We start from the raw sequence: 25,652 nt of genomic DNA, 5'->3' as shown, positions 1-25,652 counted from the left end.
ACATCGGTGGAGGACCTGAACAGACATTTCTCCGAAGACACTCAGATGACCAACAGACATGAAAAGATGGTCAACATCACTAATCATCAGGGAAATGCAAATCAAAGCCACAGTGAGCTATCACCTCACACCAGTGAGAAGGACCACTGTGCTGGCCAGAATGTGGAGAAAAGGAACCCTCCTGCACTGTTGGTGGGATTGTAAATTGGTGGAACCACTATGGGAAATAGTACGGATTTTCCTCGAAAAATTAAAACTGGAATTACCATACAACCCAGCACTTCCACTTTGGGGAATTTATCTGAAAACACTATTTCAAAAAGATAAACGCACCCTGTGTTCAATGCAGCATTATTTACAAGAGCTAAAATATGGACCTTCACTTTTTAACCTAGATATCTACCTGGGCGGGAGGGCAGCCCGCTTCCAAGCACAGTGGGCCCAGCATTCCCCACAGCACCCAGCCAGCCGGGGCGCTGCCTCAGTCCAAGGGGCGGAGGGATGGGCACCAGGCGGGGCAGGGGCGTGACCAGAGGGCATTGTCTGAGGAGGCGGAGCGTCGCCTCGAGCCGGGTAGTGGGTGGGGCGAGGCTGGGGGCGCCGAGCGGCCCTTGGACCTGGCAGGGGTGGGGCGGAGCGCGGGAGAGGAGCCCTGGGAGGAGCCAGGGGCCGGGCGCCGGGACCAGGCCTGGTGCAACCCAAGTGCCTCTGGCCGCGGGGCCTGGGCCGAGCAGGGCAACCTGTCCTCGGCCTGGCGGGTGCGAGTGCGCGGCCCCAGCGGCCGGAACCTGGCGTGGACGCCCGGAGCGCCCCTTCCGCCCACGCGGGTTCGGTCCTGACGCTTCTTTCCCGGAGCGTCCGCCTCGGGAGGGTGAGTGCCTCCACTTGCCATGGACCCGGGGGCTTGGCAGGCGCAGTTCCCCGACCTCAGCGCTCTCTCCTGGCGGGGACTGCAGGCTGGAGAGGTCTCTGCCGATTTTCACGTCCCAGCCAGAGTGGACTCCCTGGTCCCCATGGTTCCTCCTACCGTGGCCCATGGACCCTTTCCAAGTCAGGATTTTACGGACCTCTTCCTAAATCCTGCCGAATGCCAGGCCTGGTTATAACAGGCTCCTCTAATCTGCTCTCAGCCCTATTACAAGTGAGGAAATTTACAATGGAGACAGGCAGGCTAAGACAGTTCGTGAAGGGGGTGCTCGCCCTTTGGCCAGTACATTGTGGCAGTCTGTGACAGAACCTTCAAACATCAGCTTCTTTAACCTTTAATTTCCCTTAAAATATCAGCAAAAAAATACATGAAAAGGGGCATGTTTTAAATAACATATGCTTCTAGCAGTGCTGTTTATAGTTCTGGACATAACCGAAGTGCCCAGCAATAGAGAAACGGTCACAACGGGATGCAGACGGTGGTGTAGGTGCCTAGTGAAATGCTATCTACCCGGAGTGACAGGCACAGAGCCTGTCAGTGTGTCCAAGAGGCAAAGTGAAATACAACAGCTTCTGGATACTGACTAAGAAGTAATGCACATCAACAATATCAGCCTATTTGGTGCAGTCTGTGTAGTTTAATAACCGTGAGGTTTTTTTTCTGTTGACCTGGGTAAGTGCATAATTCCTATCAAAGGGGGAGGATTACTGCTGTGGAGTGGGGTGTAAGGAAGGGGAGTGAGTGGGAATTGAAGGGCACTGGACAGCAAGTCCAAAGCCTGGCTCGAATGTTTATTTGGAACAAGTAACTTCCTGAGCCTGTTTCTTACTCTGAACAACTTGGAGAATTGTAGGAGAGCAGGAGTCACAAACTCAAATGCCTCAAGTGTCCAGGCATGTAACTGGGCCAAGCAAGCAATAGGGAATGGTGGGGGCTGGGGATACAGACTCCATGTCCTGCTAGAGGCATTGAAATTAAATAATTTCCCACCAACCAAAATTGTTTTGGGCCTTCATCTTAAGAAGTTCAGGGCAAGTTACTATATGAGTCTGAAGTGACACTGAAAACCTCTTAAAAAGTAATCAGGACATATCATTCCTGCTTAAGGCGCTCCAGTGGCTGTCTTGTTATGCTTAGAATAACGTCCTCCCCCAGTCCCGCTGACCCCACCCACCTCGGACTGCATTGCCCACCAAGATTCTTTGTTTAACCACAGGCTAATCAAACAGGGTTTATTGAATACCCTAGGTCAGTTCCCATCTCAGGCCTCTTACCAGTACTTGCTATTCTCCCAAGGTTTTACGTGGCTTGGTCCTTATCATCATTCATCTGTGCTTAGATCTTTCTATCCTAAAATATCAAACACACTCAGGCCATTATCTGCTAAAGTACTTTATTTTCTTTCTTTCTTTCTTTCTTTCTTTCTTTCTTTTTCTTTCTTTCTTTCTTTCTTTCTTTCTTTCTTTTCTTTCTTTCTTTCTTTCTTTCTCTTTCTTTCTTTCTTTCTTTCTTTCTTTCTTTCTTTCTTTCTTTCTTTCTTTTTCTTTTTTTGGGGATCACTATTTATTTAATATTAGAGGCCCGGTGCACAAAATTCGTGCACAGAGGGGGGGGGCGTGTCCCTCAGCCCAGCCTGCACCCTCTCCAATCTGGGACCCCTCGAGGGATCGGGCCTAAACGGGCAGTTGGACATCCCTCTCACAATCCAGGACTGCTGGCTCCCAATTGATCACCTGCCTGCCTTCCTGATTGCCCCTAACTGCTTCTGCCTGCCAGCCTGATCACCCCCTAAGCACTCCCCTGCCAGCCTGATTGATGCCTAACTGCTCCCCAGCCAGCCTGTTTGCCCCCAACTTCCCTCCTCTGCCGGCCTGGACACCCCTAACTGCCCTCCCCTGCAGGGTTGATCACCTCCAACTGCCCTCCCTTGCAGGCCTGGTGCCTCCCAACTGCCCTCCCCTGCTGGCCATCTTGTGGTGGCCATCTTGTGTCCACATGGGAACAGGATCTTTGACCACATGGAGGCAGCTATATTGTGTGTTGCAGTGATGGTCAATCTGCATATTACTCTTTTATTAGATAGGATAGAGGCCTGGTGCATGGCTGGGGGCTGACTGGTTTGCCCTGAAGGGTGGGGGTTCCCTTGGGGCGTGGGACGGCCTGAGCAAGGGGCCTGTGGTGGTTTGCAGGCCGGCCACGCCCCCTGGAGACCCAAGAGGAGGCCCTGGTATCTGGAATTTATTTACCTTCTACAATTGAAACTTTGTAGCCTGGAGCAAAGCCAAGCCTGCTGCTCGCTCTGTGGCCAGCAGCGATTTCTGTTGGAGTTAATTCACCTTCTATAATTGAAACTTTGTAGCCTTGAGTGGAGGCTTAGGCTGGCAACAGGATGGCTTCTTTTGTTACCATGGAAACCCAAGCCTCCCTCCCACTCTCAGTGGCTGTAGCCATCTTGGTTGGGTTTATTTGCATATTTGCTCCTGATTGGCTGGTGGGTGTGGCTTGGCTGGTGGGCGTGGCTTAGGCATAGCGAAGGTGCGGTCAATTTGCATATTACTCTATTATTAGGTAGGATATTTTATATTTTTTATAGTGTTACAGATATCTTCCATTCCCCTCCCCCTTTGCCCCCTCCTCCCAGCCCCTACCCAGCCTCTCAGGTCAGTGTATAAGTTCTTCGGTTTATCTCTTCTCGTTCCCCCAATCCCACATTGAGGTATGTCAGTCTGTCCCATGCCTCTATGCTTCGGGTCTTATTTTGTTGGTCAATTCATTTTGTTCATTAGATTCCACAAATATGTGAGATCATGTGATATGTATCTTTTTCAGATTGGCTTATTTTACTTAACATAATATTTCCCAGGTCCATCCATGCTGTCCCAAAGAATAAGAGATTTCTCTTTTTTACAGCTGCATATTATTTCATAGTATAAATGTCCCACAGCTTTTTTATCCATTCATCTACTGATGGGCACTTGGGCTGTTTCTAAATCTTAGCTATTGTAAATAATGCTGCTATGAACATAGGGGTGCATATATTCTTTCTGATTGGTGTTTTAGGTTTTTAGGACATATTCCCAGAAGTGGGATCACTGGGTCAACAGCAGTTCCATTTTTAATTTTTTGAATAAATTCCATACTGTTTTCCATAGTCTCTGAACCAATCTGCATTCCCACCAGCAGTGAACTAGGGTTTCCTTTTGTCCACATCCTCACCAGCACTTGTTGTTTGTTGAATTTTTGATGATAGCCATTCTGACAGGTGTGAGGTGACATCTCATTGTGGTTTTAATTTGCATTTCTCTGATGATTAGTGACTTTGAGCATTTTTTCATATGTCTCTTGGCCATTTATTTGTATGTCCTCTTTGGAGAAATGTCTATTCAGGTCTTCTGCCCATTTTTAAATTGGATTATTTCTCTCCCTTTTGTTGAGTTGTATGAGTACTTTATATATTTTTTATATTAACCCCTTATCAGAAGTATCATTGGCAAATGTTCTCCCATACAGTGGGTTCCCTTTTCATTTTAATGATGGTTTCTTTTGCTGTGCAGAAGCTTTCTATTTTGATGTAGTCCTATTTGTTTATTTTCTCTTTACTTTCATTTGCCCTATGAGATGGGTCCATAAACATATTGCTACATGAGATATCTGAGATTTTACTGACTATGTTCTCCTCTAAGATTTTTATGGTTTCATGCCTTACATTTAAGTCTTTTATCCATCTTGAGTTTATTCTTATGTATGGTGTAAGTTGATGGTCTAGTTTCATCTTTTTGCATGTGTCTGTCAAGTTTTCCCAGCACCGTTTGTTGAAGAGACTGTCTTTACTCCATTGTATGTTCTTGCTTTCTTTGTCAAATAGTCATTGACTGTAATGGAGTGGATCAATTTCTGGGGTCTCTGTTCTGATCCATTGGTCTATATGCCTGTTCTTGTGCCAGTGCCAGGCTGTTTTGGGTATAATGGCTTTATAGTATAGTTTGATATCTGGTATTGCAATCCCATCTACATCATTCTTCTTTCTCAAGATTGCTACAGCTATTCAGGGTCTTTTATGGTTCCATATAAATTTTTGGAGTATGTGTTCTAGATCTATGAAGTGTGCCGTTGGTATTTTAATAGGGATTGTGTTGAATTTATATATTGCTTTGGATAGTATAGACATTTTAATGATGTTAATTCTTCCAACCCATGAACATGGTATATGCTTCCATTTATTTGTATCTCCCTCTATTTCTTTTTTCAATGTTCTATCATTTTCCAAGTACAGATCTTTTACCTCCTTGTTTAAGTTTATTCCTAGGTATGTTATTTTTTTAGTTGTTGCAATGGTAAATGGGATTGCTTTTTTAGTTTCTCTTTCTGAGCGTTCATTATCTACATTAATAAAGGAGAAATATGCAAATTTACCATACCTCTGTGATGCCTACGAGCCAATCAGGAGTGAGTATGCAAATTAACCCAACAAAGATGGTGGGTTAATTTGCATATGCAGGCTCAGAGTGAAGACTGAAGGCTCCGGCCTGAGCGAAGACTGAAGACTGAAGACTGAAGAGGCTTGGCTTCTCCACTGTGGCTGGAGCAAAGGCCTGGGTCCCGGGTGCCGGAGGAAAACTGGTGCTGGCAGCCAGGGGAAGGAAGGCCTATTGCACAAATCTTCGTGCAACAGGCCTCTAGTTGGTATATAAAAATGCCATTGATTTTTGGAGGTTGATTTTGTATCCTGCTACCTTACTGAATTCATTTATTAAATCTAGTAGTTTCCAGGTAGAGTCTTTAGGATTTTCTATATACAATATCATGTCATCTGTAAATAATAACAGTTTTACTTCCTCCTTTCCAATTTGGATGTCTTTTATCTCTTTTTCTTGTCTAATTGCTGTGGCTAGGACTTCCAGAACTATGTTGAATAAGAGTGGTAAAAGCAGACATCCTTGTCTTGTTCCTGTTCTAAAAGGAAATGCTTTTAGTTTTTCCCTATTGAATACTATGTTGGCTGTAGGTTTGTCATATATGGCCTTTATTATATTGAAGTCTGATACCTCTATTCCATTTACTGAGAGTTGTTATCAAAAAAAGGATGCTGGATTTTGTCAGATGCATTTTCTACATCTATTGATATGATCATGTGGTTTTTGTCTTTCAATTTTTTATATGCTGTATCACATTTACTGATTTGTGAATATTGTACCAGCCTTGCATCCCTGGAATAAATCCCACTTGATCACGGTGTATGAGTTTTTTCATATATTGCTGGGTTTGATTTGCTAATATTTTGTTGAGGATTTTAGCATCTGTGTTCATTAGGGATACTGGCCTGTAATTTTCTTTCTTTGTAGTGTCTTTATCTGGCTTTGGAGTTAGGTGACATATTTCAAATACCTTTCGGAAGAAGGCCCCTCAGAGGTTACAGTGATCTTGCTCTTGCTTCTTTCACTGGTTACAATGCCTCCACCAAATTTCCCAGCTGTGATTCTGTTTGCTACAGGGTGGGGCAGTCACTGGTGAACTTCAGAACCCACTTCTTTTTCTGCCCATTCACCACCGGCTTCTTCATGAAAAGCCTTTTGCTGATCCATTTGCATGTCCTTCACAAAGTGGTGGTGAGGCCTGGAGCCACTACATCAACCTCACCTCCTTGTCTCCCCACCTCCCTCAAGTGTTTGTTTTTTCTCTTCTAGGTTGTTGAGGCCTGAGGAGAGTGACTACATCTGAAAGCCTGGGGCTCACCACTCAGAATCCTTCTGTGCCCAGGATTAAAGCAAACCTCCCTTTTGACCTGTCAGAGAGAAATCCATCTGCCTAGAACATGGCAGGTGACTATTAGCTATGGGAGAGTTAAACTTTTCTAAATTAAAATTTTAATTAAAAGTTGAATATGTTGTTAGAAAAAATCTAAATAACACTGAAGTGTACAAAACTTGTTTTGTTTATAACATGGATCACTACCTGGAATTACTTTATTTTTTATTTTCTTATTTTATTGTTTATTTAAATCCTACCAAAATATAAGTTCCTCCAAAGTAAAGGCCATGCTTATCCAATCTCTGGAATGATCCCAGGGAATAGTAGATGCTCAATAAATAGTTGTGTAAATGAGCCCCCTGGGTAACCATGGTTAAAAATTCAGTATGACTCCCCATCTTTACTTGTCTCCCTGCTCATAACCCCATTCTGCAACATCTTCTTTTCTCTTAATAATCTATATATATATAAAAGGCTAAGTGTCCATCCAACCAGTAGCTATGATATGCACTGACCACCAGGGGACAGATGCTCAATGCAGGAGCTGCCATGATGCGCACTGGCCATTTAAAAATAAACGGCACCACGGACCTGGCGCCAATAAACCAACACTTGGCTTCTCCCAAGTGGGACACAGGCCCTGCCACCGCCCTTTAGCGACAGCCCACCAAATCACAGCCAACACTGCCAAGACCCCATGGCGCAAAATGCAGCCCACAGCCCAGCCCAGCCCGGAAGTGGACGCTGTGGGCGCCAGGTCATGATGTCACATAGCAACACCCAGCTTCCTTTCCCTAGCCACTAGCCTCCTTGGAGTTTCTTCAGCCCAGGAACACGACTTGCTTTATAACCAGGTGCAAACATTTTACACTTTAACCAAATGTCTGTGAAGCATTTTCACGTGCCGCATCTCATTTGATCCTCACAGAAGTCCTGGAGTGGGTAGATAGGAGATTCAGTAGAATCCTATTTTCTTTTCATAGCCAGAAAATGGAGATTTAGAAAGTTTAGAAACTTGACCCGACTGAAAAGAAGTAAGAAATGGTGGAACTTGAAAATGACTTCAGGTTTTCTTACTGCACAGAATATAGTCAAACACTGCTACAGTTAAATATTTTACCTTTTGTTCTCCCTGCGTGATCTACAATAATAATCTGCTTCGTGTTGGTATTTACTGCTGTGTTGCTGATAATTACCTGGAAGAGAAGTTGGGGTGCTTCACTGAGCTGGAAAAAGTTTAGCTAAATCAGAATGCAGTTCTAATTAAGCAAATTTATCCTATATAAAAGGCTAAGTTAACTAGCGCATGCGCAATACATATAAAGCTCTCGCTGGCACCAATCGCACATGTGTGTTTTGATCTGTCATTGTCAATTGTAAATTTGGTTGACACTTCTAATATAGAGAAAGGTCGAATAGCAATATTAAAATATTTCTTCTAATTAATTTCCTTTCAATGTGCATGAATTTGTGCACCGGGACACTAGTATAACATAAAAATCTTTTAATTTCAGAACATAAAGGTACACCTTACACATGATACTGTACATTAGGGTTTTCCACCTCAGCACTACTGACATTTTGGGCCAGAAAACCCTTTGTTTTGTGCAGAATCCTTGGGGCTCTGTCTATCAGATGCCAGAAGTTCCCCTGCATCCCCGACACCCCCCTGCACCCCCTGAACCCTCCCAGCCATGAAAACTGAAAATGTCTCCAGTTATTGTGAAATATCTCCTGGGAGGCAACACTGTCCCTAGTTGAGAACCATTGGTATAAATATTTTATTTGTATCCATTTTCCTGTGAAGCCCCCAAGTAGAGTCCATTCATGACCAATGAGTCTGAGAAGTTAAAATTTTTTAAAAAGTAAATAATTAACTCATGGAATTTAACCTTTATACTCAGTGGAATGCCCCAAAATTGTTTGCTTCAAACTAACCTTTGTATTTTTTTCCTTAAGGACCTAAACTGAACATTTTATATCAAAAGTTTAAATATTTGGCCTTAGGCTTTTCCTGGGAAATTTTAAGCAAATCACCAGAGCTGCCTCTTGCAAAAAAAAAAAAAAAAAAAATCAGAGCATAATTTCAAGTTATCTTCTAGCAAGGACAATACTCCTTCAGGAGCTATTGCTAATAGTGGCACAGCCAGGACCCATAAGACCTGACTCTTACACTTCTTGTCATCTCACCACCAACAGCTGGGTTCCTTACGGCCCTGTCTTCCCTGGAGTAGTACTAGGAGTCCAGTTTTTCATATCCTGTTTAAGTGTGACATTTCGATGGGTCTGGAGGAAAGAAAGCAAGACTGTGTGTCAGTAGCTAACACTTGCCCACGTAGGGTTAGCACAAAACATGAGTCAGAGAGCTTTTTATTTCAGAGTTTGGGAACAGGGCTTCAACTTCTCTGAGGATAACCAAGCTAGATGGGGCTTTCAACGAACTTGGTTGTGTGAGTTTTGACCAATCATAATTGGACCCATTATATATTTGCATATTAGTAAACTCAAGTACCCAAGAGCTATGCTATAAATGGGTTAAAACCTCACCCACTGAAAAGGTTGGTATTTCTTAGCTTCAAATGCTGTAATGCTCCTACACATGTCATTTCCGTTTTAGTCTTTTTGAATTTTGACAAAGAAGAATTGCTCTTTAAGAGAAATAATTTTTTTCTGGACTTAGGTAAGAAAGTGCTCATTGTTTATGCGCACCAGGAGCCCCAGTCTTTCAACGGCTGTCTGAAGAAAGTGGCTGTGGAGACCTTGAGCAAGCAGGGCTGCACCGTCACCGTGTCTGACCTCTATGCCATGGGCTTTGAGCCGAGAGCCACAAGGAACGACATCACTGGTAAGTCATGGGACACAAAGCTGTATCTTTTAAAACTTCCTCCTTTGTGTGTGTGCATTTTTTTATTGAGGCACAACTGATAGAACACTAGTTTCAGCTTTACAATGTAATGATTCAATATTTGTATGTATTGCAAAATGATGCCCACAGTAAGTCCAGTTAACACTCCTCACCTCACATAATTACAAATTCCTTTTCCTCATGATGTTTAAGATCCACCATCAGCTACTCTCCAATGAGCAATATAGGCTTACTTACTGTAGACACCATGCTGTACATAACATCTCCATGACTTACTCATTTTATACCTAAAAATTGTACCTTTGACCCCCTTCATCTGTATGGCCCACTCCCCAATCCCTGCCTCAGAAACCCACTAATCTGTTCTCTATATCCGTGAACTCAGTTATTCTTGTTTGGTTTTTGGTGTTTTGTTTTTTTGTTCTTTTTTTTTTTTTAAATATACATTCCATGTATAAGTGAGATCATACAGTATGCATCTTTTTCTGTCTGACTACTTCACTTAGCATAATAGCCTGTAGATCCACCCATATTGTTGCAAATGGTAAGGTTCCATTCTTTCTTTGTGGCTGGGTAATAGTGTTCCATTGTATATATACCACATTTTCTTTATCCATGTGTTCACTGATGAACATTTAGGTTGTTTCAATGACTTACCTACTGCAAATAATGCTATAATGAACACGAGGAGCCTATATTTTTTCAAATTAGTGTTTTTGTTTTCTTTGGATAAATACCCAGAAGTGAAATTGCTGAGTCATAAGGTAATTCTAGTTTTAATTTTTTGAGAACCCTCCATGCTATTTTCTATAGTGAATTCACCAATTTATATTCCCACCAATAGAGCACCAATAGGGGTTCCCTTTTCTCCACATTCTTGACAACACTTGTTATTTCTTGTCTTTTTTATAATAGCCATTCTAACAGGTGTTAGGTGGTATCTCATTGTGGTTTTGATTTGCATTTCTCCAATGGCTAGTGAAGTTGAACATCTTTTCATGTACCTGTTGGGCATTTATATGTCTTCCTTGGAAAAATATATATTAAAGTCCTCTGACCATTTTTAAGTCAGATTATTTGTTTTCTTATTTTTTATGTTTTGTAATTTAAAAAAAGTTTTAGAGAAAAAAATAACCATTACACATAATATACAATTCTCAAGTGGAGAATTCCACAGTGCAAGTTTGTTTACCATCCGTGGACACCAGTTTCTCTGGCCCTGAGGTAATAAGTGTTACCCATTTTTCTCACTACCCTCCCAAGGACAGTCTGTGCTATATAAAGCAATTACAGGCATATTCTCCACTTTTTAAAAAAAATGGTAGTATATTATATCCGTTGATTTGCACATTGCTTTCTTTTTTTTACTGCTACAAACTATTCCATTGTTTGGATGTCATAGTGTAATTAGCCCCTACTCAAGGGCACTTTAGGTGTTTTCCACCTTTCGCTGTTATAAACAGTGCTGTAGTGAATAATCATCACCACATGTGTTGTCCTACATATGCTAGTAGATCTAATAGTGGAATGGCTGGTGGGAGGAATGTGCATTTTTAATTTTCATAGGTAGTATCAAATTGCTTCCCATAAATGTTGAACCAGTTTACACTCCTACCAGCAATGCTTGCAAGTGCTCATTTCCTCACTGTCTCCAAAAGTGTTACCAATTTTTGAAAATTGGGAATCTGACAAGTGAAAAAATTGGCTCCTGGTATAGTTCCAATTTGCGTTTTTCTCATTATAATAAGTGAGTTTTACTATTGTGGGGAGGAATAAATTTTCCTTTGTCCTCTGGTCCAATAAATATGAGACAGATCAACAAGAGAAAATAACAAAATTTAATTATGTACATGCATACATATGGGAACCCAACATACATGAGAGGTTCAGAGACAGAAAGGGAAAATGCGGTACACATGGCATTCTGAGCTAAGGATGAAGTAAGGCACCTTGAGGCTTCAGAGGGAACAAAGGTCATTGCAAGATGATAAGAAGAGCAGGTGTTCAGTAATTAGAAGTTTACCCTGCCCTATTATAAAAAGTTATTTCTGCTGATAACACTTATTATTGTCAAGGCCCTAATTTAAATTCTTTCAGGGAGAAGTAAAAGTTGTTTGTGGGCCAGCAGGGTCTCAATCACCTTCAGCTCAAAATAATTCACATGTCAGGTGGCACGTCTGGGAGAGGCCTGTCCTGAACCCCTTAATCTCCCCATTAAAGTTTCCTGAGAAGGTCACGTTTCAGAGGGTGGGTTGGTAGATTGTTTTAGTTCTCATTAAACTGGACTCAGTCTTGAGAATTTAGTTCATTTAAACAGCTGTGTCTCATTTCAGGAGTCAGTGATGCATATGGGTTCCCAAAGTTAGGCCTTTGGTCTACGTGACCAGGTATTTAGCAGAGGCATCTCTATAAGAACAGAAGTTTTGGTTAGTGATTGGGGCAGACTATAATCCCAGGTTCTGAGTTCAGAAGACAGGCATCGAGAAGATTTCTAGATGTCTCGCTCGAAGTATCTACTTACTCTGGGCTTCCCTTGTTCTTTTTCTAATTCTTTAAGTTGTAGGATTAAGTGTGTTTTTTAAAATTAATTTTTCTTGTTTGTTGAGGTAGGCTTGTAGTGCTATGAACTTCCTTCTCAGCACTGCTTTTGCTGTGTCCCAGAGATTTTTGGGTTGTTGTTGTCCATTTTCATTGGTTTCTAGGAAGTTTTTTTAATTTCTTTCTTGATCTTATGGTAACCCAGTCATCTTTTTTCATACTTACTATATCTTTACTCGTGTTGCTGATCATCTTTGCCATCATTATTCTGAACTCTATATCTGATACATTTCTTATCTCCATTTTGTTTAGCTTTTCTTAAAAATTCTCTTGTTCTTTCATTTGGGGCTTGTTTTTTTGTCTCCCCATAACTCCAGTCTTGTCTTCAGTGGGGCTAGAATTAAAGCCAGTGTTCAGAGTTTCCACACCATGTTTGCACAGTCCAATCAAGCATCAGGCTAGCTTAGTCCTGTATGTGTGGGGTCCGCACAGCCATGAGCCATATGGCTTCTGCAGTCCATAGGGTATGGAGGGAACAGGGGCAAATGCACGTAAGCAGGAGCAAAGCCAGAGGAACCAGAGTGAGAAAATTCCTTTGTTTCAGGATTATGGATTCCCAAAATTTTCTAAGGCTTGCAGTGGTTCCATTCTTCTGGCCAATATCTTTGTTCCCAGATTAGATTGACAGGCAAGTACTTTCCCTACATCACACTGACTCACTGTGCATGCGACCATCTTCCCTTTTGTCCAGTCCCTTCCCCCAGGGATCTGCAGGGAATGGGCCAGTGGTTCCCTGGGGAGTGTGAAATTGCAGCCTCCTGGTGAAGCAGCCCATGCTTCACCCATAAGATGGTCATGCTTATCATGTTTGGCCTTCCCTTTGCTGCTTTCCTATGATTAATAACTAGCTAATGACAACGGTAACAGTATGTATTATAACTTACCCATTCCTATGTTGATTTATATGTATGTTGCTTCCAACTTTTATTTCAAGCCATGTGTCCGTCTTTCTTTTATGGCTCTGGATTTACTTCTTGCTTAGAAAGGTCTCTCCACACCCACAGTAATAAAAATTATTGCTTTGATATTGTAGGGGAGGAAAAGTTTTACTCTCCCCTTCTAAGTTCTTCTAGCTGGTCTAATAATTAAATTGACATGAGACAGATTATCAGGAGAAAAACAAATTAAACTTCTGTTTTTCCCATATACAGGGGAGAGACTCAGGAAAAGTGAGTAGCTCTTCAAAATGGTGGAAGCCAGCACCTTAAATACCATCTTTAGCTAAAGGCAAAAAATGACGTTGGGGCCCTGACCGGTTTGGCTCAGTGGATAGAGCGTCGGCCTGCGGACTGAAGGGTCCCAGGTTCGATTCCGGTCAAGGACATGTACCTTGGTTGCGGGCACATCCCCAGTAGGGAATGTGCAGGAGGCAGCTGATCGATGTTTCTCTCTCATCGATGTTTCTAACTCTCTATCCCTCTCTCTCTTCCTCTCTGTAAAAAAATCAATAAAATATATTTTTTTAAAAAATGACGTTGGGGGTGGGGAGAGGTTACCAGGAAAGGTTACAAGGCTAGGATCGTGCAGACTTAAGTTGAAACCTTCTCCATTGATAAGTTTCCGGAGATGTAGATGTATTCCTCTTCCTGGTACAATGAGGGGTTTTCCCTTACAAACGTAAGTGCCCTAACACCGCCAAGGTAAGAATGCCCATCCTATAGAAAATTTTATATGTTTATTTGAGCCCAAACTGACAACATTGCCAGGAAGCGTTCTTAGATACTCCTGAGAATGACAGTTTTGCAATTTCTTTTATGCACTTGGAATTAAAGGGAGAATGTAAGTGATACCATTATAATAAACCCAGTTGTTAATAACTGGAAAGGAGCAAAGAGGAGACCAAATGTTATAGGCATGCCCAGTAAAGTCTGGGTGACATAGGGAAGGTAGTTACCTGTCAGTCACACCTGGGAACGGGTCATTTGCCAAAGGAGGCGTGGCCACTGAAAGCAGGGAAAGATTTAAGGAACTTAAGCTCCTAAACAAGGGAATTCTCTCTCTTGCTCTCTTGCCTCTTGTGCCCTGGGCTTCCGGGCTCTTGTATTCCTGCTCTCTCGCATGTGGACCCCACACAACGGGCTGAGGGACCGTAACTAACCTGTGTACCAGTCTAGCTCCACCGTGGAGGAAGAACTTTGGACACTGCCCTTGCTTTTAGCTGCTGAATCACCAGCTACACCTCTGCTAGGCCTAGATTAGAAACAGGGCTTTAAGAAACGGAGGGATTGCCCTAGCCAGTTTGACTCAGTGGATAGAGGGTTGGCCTGTGGACCAAAGGGTTCTGGGTTCGATTTTGTTCAAGGGAACATGCCTGGGTTGCAGGCTCAATCTCAGTAGGGTGTGGGCAGGAGGCAGCCAACCAATGATTCTCTCTAATCATTGATGTTTCTACCTCTCTCTTCCACTCCCTTTCTCTCTGAAATTAATAAAAATATATTTAAAGAAAAAGAAAGTGAGGGATGAAATTCCATGCAAATAAAACTTTCTACCACAGAAAATTCTGCCCCTCCCTTAACTACCTGGAAGACCTGAATTAAAGGCCTGGCCCATAATAAGAGATTAGAGGCCGAAACTGGTTTGGCTCAGTGGATAGAGCGTCAGCCTGCGGACTGAGGGGTCCCAGGTTCGATTCCAGTCAAGGGCATGTACATTGGTTGCGGGCACATCCCCAGTGGGAGGTGTGCAAGAGGCAGCTGATTGATGTTTCTCTCTCATCGATGTTTCTAGCTTTCTATCCCTCTCCCTTCCTATCTATAAAAAATCAATAAAATATATTAAAAAAAAATAAAATTAAAATTAAAAAAAATAAGAGATTAGAGGTAACCTCTTCTGACCCATCTGTAGGGCAGTTACCCTCCTAGGGCTCCCTGTCAATAATGAACCTTATGCAAAGAAGACCCTCAATATGTGTTTTTGAATGACAATGAAGTGTAGGTAGATCAAAAGAGGCGGCAGAGAACACTGAGGTTCTTAAATTGTGAACCTACTGGAGCACTGTGGGCCCACTTCTCCTCTCGGCTCTTCTCCAAGCCACTTGGAGCTTGCTGGCTCCTCTCCAGACCCCTGAGTGCGCAGAGGTTCAAACCTGCACCTCCACCCTCCCACCTCTGCTGCCACTTAGGGCCCTGGGCATGGAACTGGTCTCTGGCTTCTCTTCAGCCTCAGGTTCCCCTTTGGGAGTTGGGGTTTATACCCATCTCACCAGGTGTTGTGAGGATAGAGAAGGTGGAGTGTGTGGCGCACTGCCCCTGACATGTAAAGGGTAACCTGAGGTTAATACTGAGGAATGCCTTCTGATGAGTCACTCTAGTTGACACGAGCCCAATTAAAGTCAGAGATCAAGATATCTCATCTTTCATCTTAGTTGCTGTTGGGTAGTACTGTAAGTTCTAGCCCTGAAAAACCTCCTCCCACCCACTGCTCCCACCTGACTCCCCCACCCCCCCCACCCCTAGGCTTGCTCTCATACCCCTGCTGCTATAGGAAGCTTTTCTAAATCTATATCACAGACCTTATTTTTTTCTCTTCTTAAACCATATGGCTCCCCATGTGCAGGAATAGCTTAAGCTCCTTAGCAAAGCTCACAAGGCCAGAGGCCCGTCTGCAGACACATCACACGCATCCCTACTGGCTTTCCAGCTCCTCAGATGTGCTGACCTGGCTGGCAGTCAGGTGCCTTGTGTCTTTTGTCCAGAACATCCTTCCACTTCCCTCTAGTGTTCCAGGCTGCCTGGCGACTCCTGCTCCATCTTGAAAACCCAGTTCACCAAGCCCATTCCCAGAGATACGTTTGCTAACCCACCCAAACAGAGCTGGTCACTGCCGCTGCGGGCCACCACTGTACTTAACACACACCCAGGGTTAGACCACATGCATCTTGACTGTGTGACGTGAGGCTGATCCGGCTATAGCGCTGGACTGAGCTAGCTGACCAATTCTGTTTTGTATGTTAATCATTTGGTTAGTTATTCACTGCTTCTCCTACTGGACTTTGAGTCCTGGAAGGTGAGGACAGCAGCTTCCTTTCTTTTTATCCCATAGCCTGACTACCTGGTTGGGTCTCAGTGACTACCTGGTGACTTGCTTTGGGGAGTCCAGGGTAAATGACACGAGCGGAATTGGCCTGGGTGGCCATGGATGTTGCCCTGAGAGTGAGAACATTTGGCCTCTTCCTCTCCAGGTGCTCTCTCTAATCCCGAGGTCTTCAGTTACGGGGTGGAAGCATATGAAGCCTACAAGAAGCGGTCTCTTACCAGTGACATAGTCGATGAACAGAAAAAGGTTCAGGAAGCTGATCTAGTGATATTTCAGGTTTGTTTTCCTCTAATTATTATACTGAATTAGATTCATTTTATTGATAAACTCTTTCCAAATATTGGATTTCATACTTCTAGAAGTGGTGTTGATATTTTCAGCACATTTGCACACTTATTTATGCCTAGTTGGGTAAGGAGATCCATATAGCCAATATTACTCATTCAAAATCCTGACCCCCAAGTAAATAGAAGTATTTTGCCTTTAGCCCATTGGTCCAAAAAATGTCTGATCAGGCATATCGTGTTGCTTTCATTTCCTTCCTCCCCCGCCCCCCCACAGACAGGGGCTGGAGGAAAACCAGCGTTATCTAACCAGCAGGTCACATGCGGCTCCTGCCTTAAATATCCTGATCATTAAGAGGAAAACCTATTGTTTCCTGCCTCTCATGGGTTGCCTCACCGGCCCACCATCCCTGTATTCATTCACAAAGTGTTCCAGGGCCAGGATTCACTTCCTAAAGAACTGGCCCAAGAACTGGCCTAACTCATCAAGGCCACTCCCTGCCACAGCTAATGGAAGTACAAGTCAAACTAGAAAAAAGGGGGATTCATTCTTAGGGCCCTGGTCACCTGCGTCTCCTGGAACCCAGGACAGAGGGTGGCAAGGGGCAGTGGAAACAGGCTCTTCTTTCTCTGAGTCTCATCTGCTCTCCGCCTGCTGGCTCTGCCCTCCCCTAGCTTCACACCAAGGACGGGAGTCCCTAGATCCAGAGTCTCCAAGATGGAACTGATCGGTCCAGATTGTCTGCTTCCCAACCCTGGGGAGGGCAGGAAGCGGGAGAACAAGGCCACCCCTTCCTGGCAGAAGGATGATGGGGCTATAGCAACTCTGGCAACTCAGAACCACAAGCAGCTCTCTCGTTTTCCTTCCTGTCTCCCTGGGGTCAGCTGACCATCCATGGAACTGGGTAGCTAAAGCAAGCCAAGGCCTGTTCTTTTATAATGGTTAGTTTTGTTTTGTTTTAACTTTATTTTTATTGTTGAGACTATTAAGTTGTTTTCTTACCCTACCCCATGTCACCTCTCTTCTTCCACCCTCCTTCTCACTTCCTTATACTTTACCAACAGGGTCTGCCTTGTTGGTTTATTTGTTTCATTCAGCCCCACTCCTACGGCTACCATACACATCTCACCCTTCACTGAGCAGTTACTCTGTTCTGGATCCTCCCTCACCACAATGTTGTGAGCTAGGGACTAGGAGTAGCCCTATTTGCCAATTAGGAAAAGGAGGCACAGAGAGGTTAAGTAACTTGCCAATTTCACACAGAAGTAGGTTGTGAAGCTTGGTTCAGTGCAAGTCCCAGGTCTGAGTGTGAGTTAGCGTGAAAACACGCGAAGCACAGGCCCCCTTTCACCTTTAGTAACTGATTCTTGTCTGTGTCCACCTCTTTGCATTGGTGGCATTATTGGATATAGTGTCAGGGCTTCCATGAGAACACGAAAACTTTGGGGAGACCTTACCACTGATGTGTGGGATCTGAGGGTAAGGCTTTAGCTCGTATCAAACCTGAAGCTTCTCAGAACCTAACTCAGTCTGATTTCCAGATGGCAGCAGCTCCCCCCAGGCACACAAAGGGGCAGAATCTATTTCCACACCCTTCCTCGTGTCCCTTCCATTGTGTCGGCCACAGACTGCTGCCACAGATCCGAGTCTAGCAGAGCTTCCGAGCGCCTCCCCGTCTGCTCGGGATCCAGCATAAGGGGGCTGTCAGGAGGGGACGCAGAGCCACCCGTGACAAAAACCAGGACCATTGTCCACTCTGCCCCACCCCCCTCCACCTTCTCAAACCCACACTGCATGCCTCACACTGAAAGGGAAGAAATGTCCTCACCTGTGCTGCCCCGTGGGTTACACTCGCCTGCTCAGTCACCCTGCAAGAGGGCAGCGGGGTTCCTTCTGAGTCACCAGATAGACCAAACCACGAAGCCGAAGGCAACCGCAGCATTCGTTTGTGCTTGGTGTTGTCCCCAGTTCCCGCTGTACTGGTTCAGCGTGCCGGCCATCCTGAAGGGCTGGATGGACAGGGTGCTGTGCCAGGGGTTTGCCTTCGACCTCCCAGGATTCTACGATTCCGGGTTTCTCAAGGTATGTGCTGGGATAAGGATCACTATAGACTGAGGGAGGGACAGAGTGCATCTCATCGAGTCATATTTCTAGTTTGCTTTTTTAAAAACCAATATTGATTGAGCACCAACTATGGGCAAAGAAAGCTCTGCGCTGCACGTGGGTGAATGAAGCCTTGGAGCTTTGTCTCTCTAGGGAGGGGCACAGACGCAGCCACCGGGCACTGTGTGTATGGCTGTGAGGGCCTGAAGCCTTTGCTAGGAGGGTGGTGTTGTTGCTAGAGAAATTAGTGGGCCGGGTGCACACGCGTGGGAGTAGGGTTCCTGCGTACCGCTGAAATGGGTATGTTCAGAAGACCCCACGGTGAATGAGATGTGCTCAAAAGCTTTACTAGCATGGAGTTACATTCCTTGGGTTGTAAAGTCCGATGCCCCTTAACCCAGTCCTGACAAGGGGGCAGCTGAGGTTCCAGCAGATCCAAAAGCAAAGCCAGTGTCCAAAGTGTCTGTTCCATGTTGCGGCTGGGTCCAGTTCAGCATCAGTCAATTAAAGGCCATTAGCCTGTAGTTTGGGTGCCACATGGCTGTGGGCCACATGGGCGCAAGGGAGGACACTCCCTGCCACAGGAGAGCAGGAGCCAGTGCGCCAGGCAGAGAACCAAGAGAGCGCGCACCTTTGTGCACACGTTTAAATATTCAGGTTTCATGCCCTCACAGTGGCCCCACTCATTCTGGCCAATTACCTGTTCCCAGGTATGATTGACAGATAAGCATCTTCTCACGCCATCCAGACTTTACTGGGCCTGCGTCCAAACTGCCTATGTCCAGTCCCTTCCCACATCCATCAGCGGGGAACAGGTGTGGAGAACGTTGTTAGCAAAGCTGTATAAATGGCATGCCTCTATTCTCTAGTCTTCCGTTTGCTCCTTTCCTGATAAATAATAATCAGGTTATAACAATGGCCTCAAAGTGGCCACGTGGTGCGCAGCACTGACTTCGAGAGGGCCGGCCGGCGGCTCTGCTCCCCTCGCCGTTCGCCTCTCAGAGCTTCCCAGGGAAGCTGGTCCATACCCAACACGTGGTAGCTACGGATTTCTTACTAAAATACATGATGATTAAAATTCTAAAAGCTTCAGAAAATAGTGCATATAAGGAAAACACTAAGTCACAAAGATCCGGCTTGGACCAGAAGTGATGCTAACATTTGCTGAGTGGTGCCATGTGTGGGCATGGCCTGGCCTCCTTCAGCCCCCAACCTCCCAGCTCCCCAGGTCTGCGCCCGCCTTACACACTTCTCACCTGCAGCGCTGAACCCACCTTCTGCCAGAAGTGGGGAGATCAGACTGTTCCCTCTGATTGCTCCCTCCCCGCCTCCTATTGGGGGCAGCTGTCACCTGAAGCTGGCCTTCCTGGAAGTGGGAGTGTTATATTTGTCCCTCCCCAGATGCCCCTCCTGGTCACTGTAGAGCTCTGTGCTGGAGTCACAGTGACATTTATTTGTCTCCTCCTCTCAGGTTCACATGACACGTGTGCTTTCTCTTCCGCAGGGTAAACTGGCCCTCCTTTCCATAACCACGGGCGGCACGGCCGAGATGTACACAAAAACCGGAGTCAGTGGAGATTTTAGATACTTCTTGTGGCCCCTCCAGGTAGCCATTGCACCCCACCCCACCCCCTCTCCCCACAGCTTCCCCAGGAGCAAAATGAGATGGGACTGAAGCCTGAAACCCAGGTCATTCTGACTCCATCTGGATACAGGAAATTATAACATTTTACCCTTTTTAATTTTTTGACTTAGCAGCACTGAAAAGGTTGGCCAATAGGGCCAACACAAATTATAATGACAGGCTGCAATGTTGTTTGGGTGGAAGCTAGGAGAAGCCTGGTTAGCTGGAGTCTGCTCTGCAAATAACAGGATCACCCCGGCGGGGGGTGGGAGGGACCTGGGCAGGTACTGAGCCCACAGAGCTATGGAGTCCTCCACAGGCCTGGCTGCTTGCTTGAAGGCAGCATCGCCCTCCAGCCCTGGCGAGAGGTGTCGGGGCCTGGCATTCCCGACAGCCTCACGCCCCCCCACGGAGGAGGTCCATGGAGCCCGGGCTGTGCCTCCTCCTCAGAGCCCCTCACACAGGTCCCCAGGATTCAGGCCCTACTGTGTGCGCACCACTGGGCCCAGGGGCCCCGGGGATGGTGGTCTGCAAAGGGGAAAGCAGTGGGCATGGCAGGTTCAAGCAGGTTGAGGGGAGGAGCACAGAACTGCCAAGAGACTCCGTAACTGAGATGGGAACGTTCTTCCACATTGTTGTAAGGATGGTTGTCCAGGGAGGGGTGATCACATATTTAAAAATTTGTGAGCTCGCTTTTAAAATGGGATGGTGCTGTGTGGGCCTCTTGCCTCCCACCAGTGCTGGTAGGGTAGGCCCGGACAGGATGTGGGTTTTAAGGGAAGGAATGCAGCGGAAGGAGAGGGATGTTTCTGGGAAAGAAAAAGTGGTCTTCTCTGAAAGGAGATGGCACAGGGATCCCACTTAGTGACGCTCTGAGAAGGAAATGATCATTTATAAGCCTTAACGTCTTTCTTCAAGGCCAACTGGTCTCTCACGTGCCATTGTCCACACTTAAATTCTTCTTGTTTTAAAAAAAAGTCTTTATATTTTTTTCACTTTGTAAAAGTGCATAACAGAAAAAAGTGAGACTATAAAATACAAAAATACAAAGTTAGTACTCTTAATTTCACCTTAAAATTAATCGTTTTTAATAATCTATATTATTAATAGGTTTATTATATTTATTTTTTCACATAAATGGTATACTATAAATGTTGCTTCAAACTTCTTATTGTTTTTATTTAATACATATCTTGAGAAACCTTCCAGGTTGGCACATTATAGCAAGAATAATCTCATTCTAGAATAATCTATCATATAAATGGATACTAATTTGCCTAGTCCATCAAAACCATAAAGTTCAGTGTCTGAGTCAGTAGCAAAGATCAATGATCAGAATAGAATTTGGAACTTCTTGTTGCCCAGAATTCTACAACTCCCCGGTAACAGCATCCTAAGGTTATAGGGCACTTGGTTGTTTTCAGTTTCCCAGTAGCATTCAAGGTTTTCAGTTGTGTTTTTGAAGTTTTATTTTATGCCATCTCCCCCTTTAATTATCCACCTGAATGCTGTGTAAGGGTGTGGCTTCCGACCAATCCTTTTCGTTCTTTGTGGCTGCAGCATGGCACCTTGCACTTCTGTGGATTTAAAGTGCTCGCCCCCCAGATCAGTTTTGCTCCTGAGACTGCATCAGAAGAGGAAAGAAAGCAGATGGTGGCATCTTGGGCCCAGAGGTTGGAGACCATCTGGAGGGAAGTGCCCATCCCCTGCATGCCCCCTTGGTACTTTGGGCAGTAACATCACGTGAGCAACACGCTAGGAGATGCAAGCGCACGGGAAGAGAAGATGCTGCTGTAATAAAACTCAATTACAACAAGTTCACTGGATCTATTTACTGAGGTGTGGGAATGAGTTTCTTCAGGGGGTTATACAGCCAGGTCTGGAATTTCTCTAATCAGCAGGTCCTATTGAATTCTATTCTAATACCATTTTTCACCCAGGCTTGCTTTCCTTTCTGATATCTGTCCCTCTCCCTATATTCATTCTTCAAGGGTAATGTTTTCAAATATTCCTCTTCACATTAAGCTGCATTTGTTAATCTGTGTTTGTTTTATTTCATAACTTGCGTTTCTATTTTTCTCATAGGAAACTTTAATCTTTCCATAGCTAGTGTTTTAGTGCTGTTTGGACTTATTTCTTTCATCTTCTTTTTTTTCAAATTTGTATTATGACTATGAGTTTTAATTGAACAGCCATTTAAATTATATTTAAAATCACTGAGTGCTAATTACAATGAAAATTTCCAAATAATAGTTTGATGGCTTCCTATCACGATGCATGTGTTCATGTAACACCACTAATAATTACCCACGCCCCCACTCCCCCAGAGTAGGCAGGGGAGATGGAGGTGTCTCCACAAAAACAAGTTATAGAGATTCAATCTCCTCCTCCTCCTCCTGCTTCTGATCTTCATCACCATCATCATCATCACCTCTGAGGACAAAGCCTCTGCTTGTGGACAGGGCCCTTCCTTGTTGCCAACACCCCTGCAGGCCCCTCACATGGGACTCGGCCTGCACTCCTCACTGGATCCTCCTCATCAAACACCACCTTGTTGGCATCCTCATCTTCCAACAACTGTTCACCTGCATCCTCCTCCTCCTCTTCCTCAGCATTGTCAGACCTCTATCTGCATTTTCTTCCTCCTCTTCTCCATCTGATGCATCATCCAATATGTTTTCATATTCATCTTCTTCCTTTGCATCTGGATCTTCCACTCAGTGCTTTTCTCCTCATTCTCTCAGACCCATTATCCTTAGACTCTAAATTTTCAGGGTCATTTCTGCTAACTTTTTAACACCATTTTCTTCTAATTATTTTTTGGAGCCATCTTTTCCAGAGCAGCCTTCAGATTCTCTTTCCAAGACATCTTCCTCAGACCTTTTTGGGGCCATCCTCCTGTTCAACTTCCTTTTCAGGGTCTCCTTCAGACCTTTTGCAAAGCCTTTCTTGTCACCTTTTTTTTTTTTTTTAATCCTCACCTGAGGATATGTCTTTTTAAATTGATTTTTTAAGAGAGAGAAAGAGAGAGAGAGAAACATCAATGTGAGAGAGAACATCGATTGTTTACCTTCCATATGTGCCCTGACCAGGAACCAAACCTGTAATCAAGGTATGTGCCCTGAGCAGGAACCAAATCCACAACTTTTTGATGCATGGGATAACGCTCCAACCAACTGAGGAGCCCAGCCAGGCTCCTCGTTATCTTTTTAAATATATTTGTATTTATTTCAGAGAGGAAAGGAGAGGGAGAGGGAGATAGAAACATCAATGATGAGAGCGAATCATCGATCGGCTGCTTCCTGCACGCCCCCTACTGGAGATTGAGCCTGCAACCCGGGCATGTGCCCTTGACCGGAATTGAACCTGGGACCCTTCAGTCCGCAGGCTGATGCTCTGTCCACTGAGCCAAACCAGCTAGGGCTCGTCATCGTTTTTTGAGGTTCATCTTTTTAGGTTCTCTTTCCTGATCCTTCTCTGCAGACTTTAGGAACTGCCTCCCTCAGACTCTCCTTTGGGGCCATGCTCTCTAGCCCATTCTCATTTTCAGAAGCATCTTCAAAATCACCCCATCTTCTTTTTTTTTTTTTCAAATATCTTTTCATATATAGTGTATTTTTAAGGGATTTAATCCAGTACTTATTCCATACTCAGATAATTGTCTATAATTAGAATGCAAGTCATAAGAACAACCTATTAATTTGCCAGTAATCTTAAATAATGTAGCATAGCATTACTTTTAACATGTCTCTGTTCTAGATTAAGTTTAAAACTCAAACATCAATTTTCATTATCAATAAAAAATTTGAATTTTTAAAAAAGGATGCTAGCCTGGCCAGTGTGGCTCAGGGGCGTGCAGGAGGCAGCCAATCAATGATTCTCTCTCATCGATGTTTCTATCTCTCCCTCTCCCTTCCTCTCTGAAATCAATAAAAATACATTAATTTTAAAAAGAATGCTACATCAAGCTATTTTATAATTTAAGTATTTCTATTTATAAAACTGCTTTGGAAGCTTAAGGTTTGAATCTAATCTATGGGCAAAGGACCTAAATAGACACTTTGCCAAAGTAGACACATACCGATGGCCAAGAGACATGAAAAAATGCTCAAGGTCAGTAATCACCAAAGAGATGCAAACTAAAACTACAATGAGGTGTTACCTTATACCTGCCAGAATGGCTACCATCAATAAATCAACAAGTGCTGGAGATGATGTGGGGAAAAGGGAACCCTTGTACACTGCTGGTGGGAATGCAGACTGGTGCAGCCACTATGGAAAACAGTATGGAGTTTCCTCAAAAAAGTAAAATTGGAACCACTATTTGGCCCAGTGATCCCACTTCTGGGAATATATATCCCCCAAAATGCCAATCAAAAAGAATATATGCACCCCTATGTTCATAGCAGTGTTAGTTACAATAGCTAAGATCTGGAAACGGCCCAAGAGCCCATCAGCAGACGAGTGGTTAAAAAGCTGTGGTAAATTTACATACTGAAACACTATGGAGCTGTGAAAAAGAAGGATCTCTTACCCTTTGAGACAGCATGGATGGAAGCAACCTGAGTGCCTGTGATCAGAGTTCACATTCTCCTCATTCTAAATGACAAAGAATGCCATGGCCATCCACCAGGCGGTTTTGATGGCAGGAGTCACCAGCGGTCATCCATGTCTGTCCCACATCAGTTCCTGTTTCTCCTAGTGGCAACACCCTGATTTTCCTTTGGGAATCATGCCCTTTGGTCAAGTGTGGTTTTCATAAGGGTCACACCTCCTCAGTACCAAGGAGTGGCACCTGACAGACTTGACCAATCAGTGTCCCGGGCCCCAGAAAATCCAAACCAAGCAATGAGATGAAACTCAGGAACTCACTGGCCTCCTGGGAGAAGAGGCTTCTTGCTTCTGCACTTAGAGCCGTGACTAAGTTGTTCATGGACCATGACATAGTGAGCACTGCCCCGAAAATGAAGCCAACCCTGAGAAAAGCTCATCTAAACTATATAAAGAAACAACTTCCCAATGACATTTTTGAACACCTGGACCCATCCTTGCTGAAGCTGGAGTTTTTTCTTTAGTTCTTTAGTCCTGCAAGGCAATATGTTGCTGTTTTTGCTTAAATGGTTTTATAGTAACTGAACAATCCTAAATAATTCAACCAGCACAGTTTGTATCTACATGGAAATAACTACTACAGTGAAAACAAAACAGATTAATTTTGTAATCTGAGTATAATGATATAAAAATACAAATAGAGCCCAGCCGGCCTGGCTCAGCAGTTGAGTGTGGGACCTATGAACCAGGAGGTCACAGATCAATTCCCAGTCAGGGCACATGCTCCATCCCCAGTGGGGGGCGTGCAGGAGGCTGCCAATCAATGATTCTCTTTCATCATTGATGTTTATATATCTCTCTCCCTCTCTCTTCGTCTTTGAAGTCAATAAAAATATATTAAAATTAAAAAACAC

At 44.3% G+C, this 25,652-nt stretch overlaps 1 protein-coding gene across 3 annotated transcripts; it reads left to right on the top strand.

The window, feature by feature from the left end:
* Positions 1–787: 787 nt before the first annotated feature.
* On the top strand, positions 788–22,004 carry NQO2 (N-ribosyldihydronicotinamide:quinone reductase 2). 3 transcript variants are annotated; one of them, XM_028136850.2, is made up of 7 exons: positions 788–871; positions 6,613–6,747; positions 9,357–9,521; positions 16,321–16,451; positions 18,429–18,542; positions 20,068–20,169; positions 21,748–22,004. In XM_028136850.2, exons 2-7 carry the CDS (start codon positions 6,741–6,743, stop codon positions 21,922–21,924), a joined length of 696 nt encoding a protein of 231 aa, XP_027992651.2. In that variant the 5' UTR covers positions 788–871; positions 6,613–6,740; the 3' UTR covers positions 21,925–22,004. The 3 variants fall into 3 exon arrangements, with proteins under 3 accessions (XP_027992651.2, XP_027992654.2, XP_027992653.2); XM_028136853.2 differs by lacking the exon at positions 18,429–18,542; XM_028136852.2 differs by lacking the exon at positions 20,068–20,169.
* Positions 22,005–25,652: the final 3,648 nt, after the last annotated feature.

This window comes from Eptesicus fuscus, chromosome 9 (genome assembly GCF_027574615.1).
Source record: "Eptesicus fuscus isolate TK198812 chromosome 9, DD_ASM_mEF_20220401, whole genome shotgun sequence".
Taxonomy (NCBI): Eukaryota; Metazoa; Chordata; class Mammalia; order Chiroptera; family Vespertilionidae; genus Eptesicus; species Eptesicus fuscus.
This window is presented reverse-complemented; position numbering and strand designations above follow the sequence as displayed.

Excerpts from the sequence above, each read along its gene's own strand:
- NQO2 (XM_028136850.2), top strand. Across the intron at positions 16,452-18,428 it reads CTGATCTAGTGATATTTCAG|TTCCCGCTGTACTGGTTCAG; the intron begins GTTTGTTTTCCT and ends TGTTGTCCCCAG. Across the intron at positions 18,543-20,067 it reads ACGATTCCGGGTTTCTCAAG|GGTAAACTGGCCCTCCTTTC; the intron begins GTATGTGCTGGG and ends TCTCTTCCGCAG.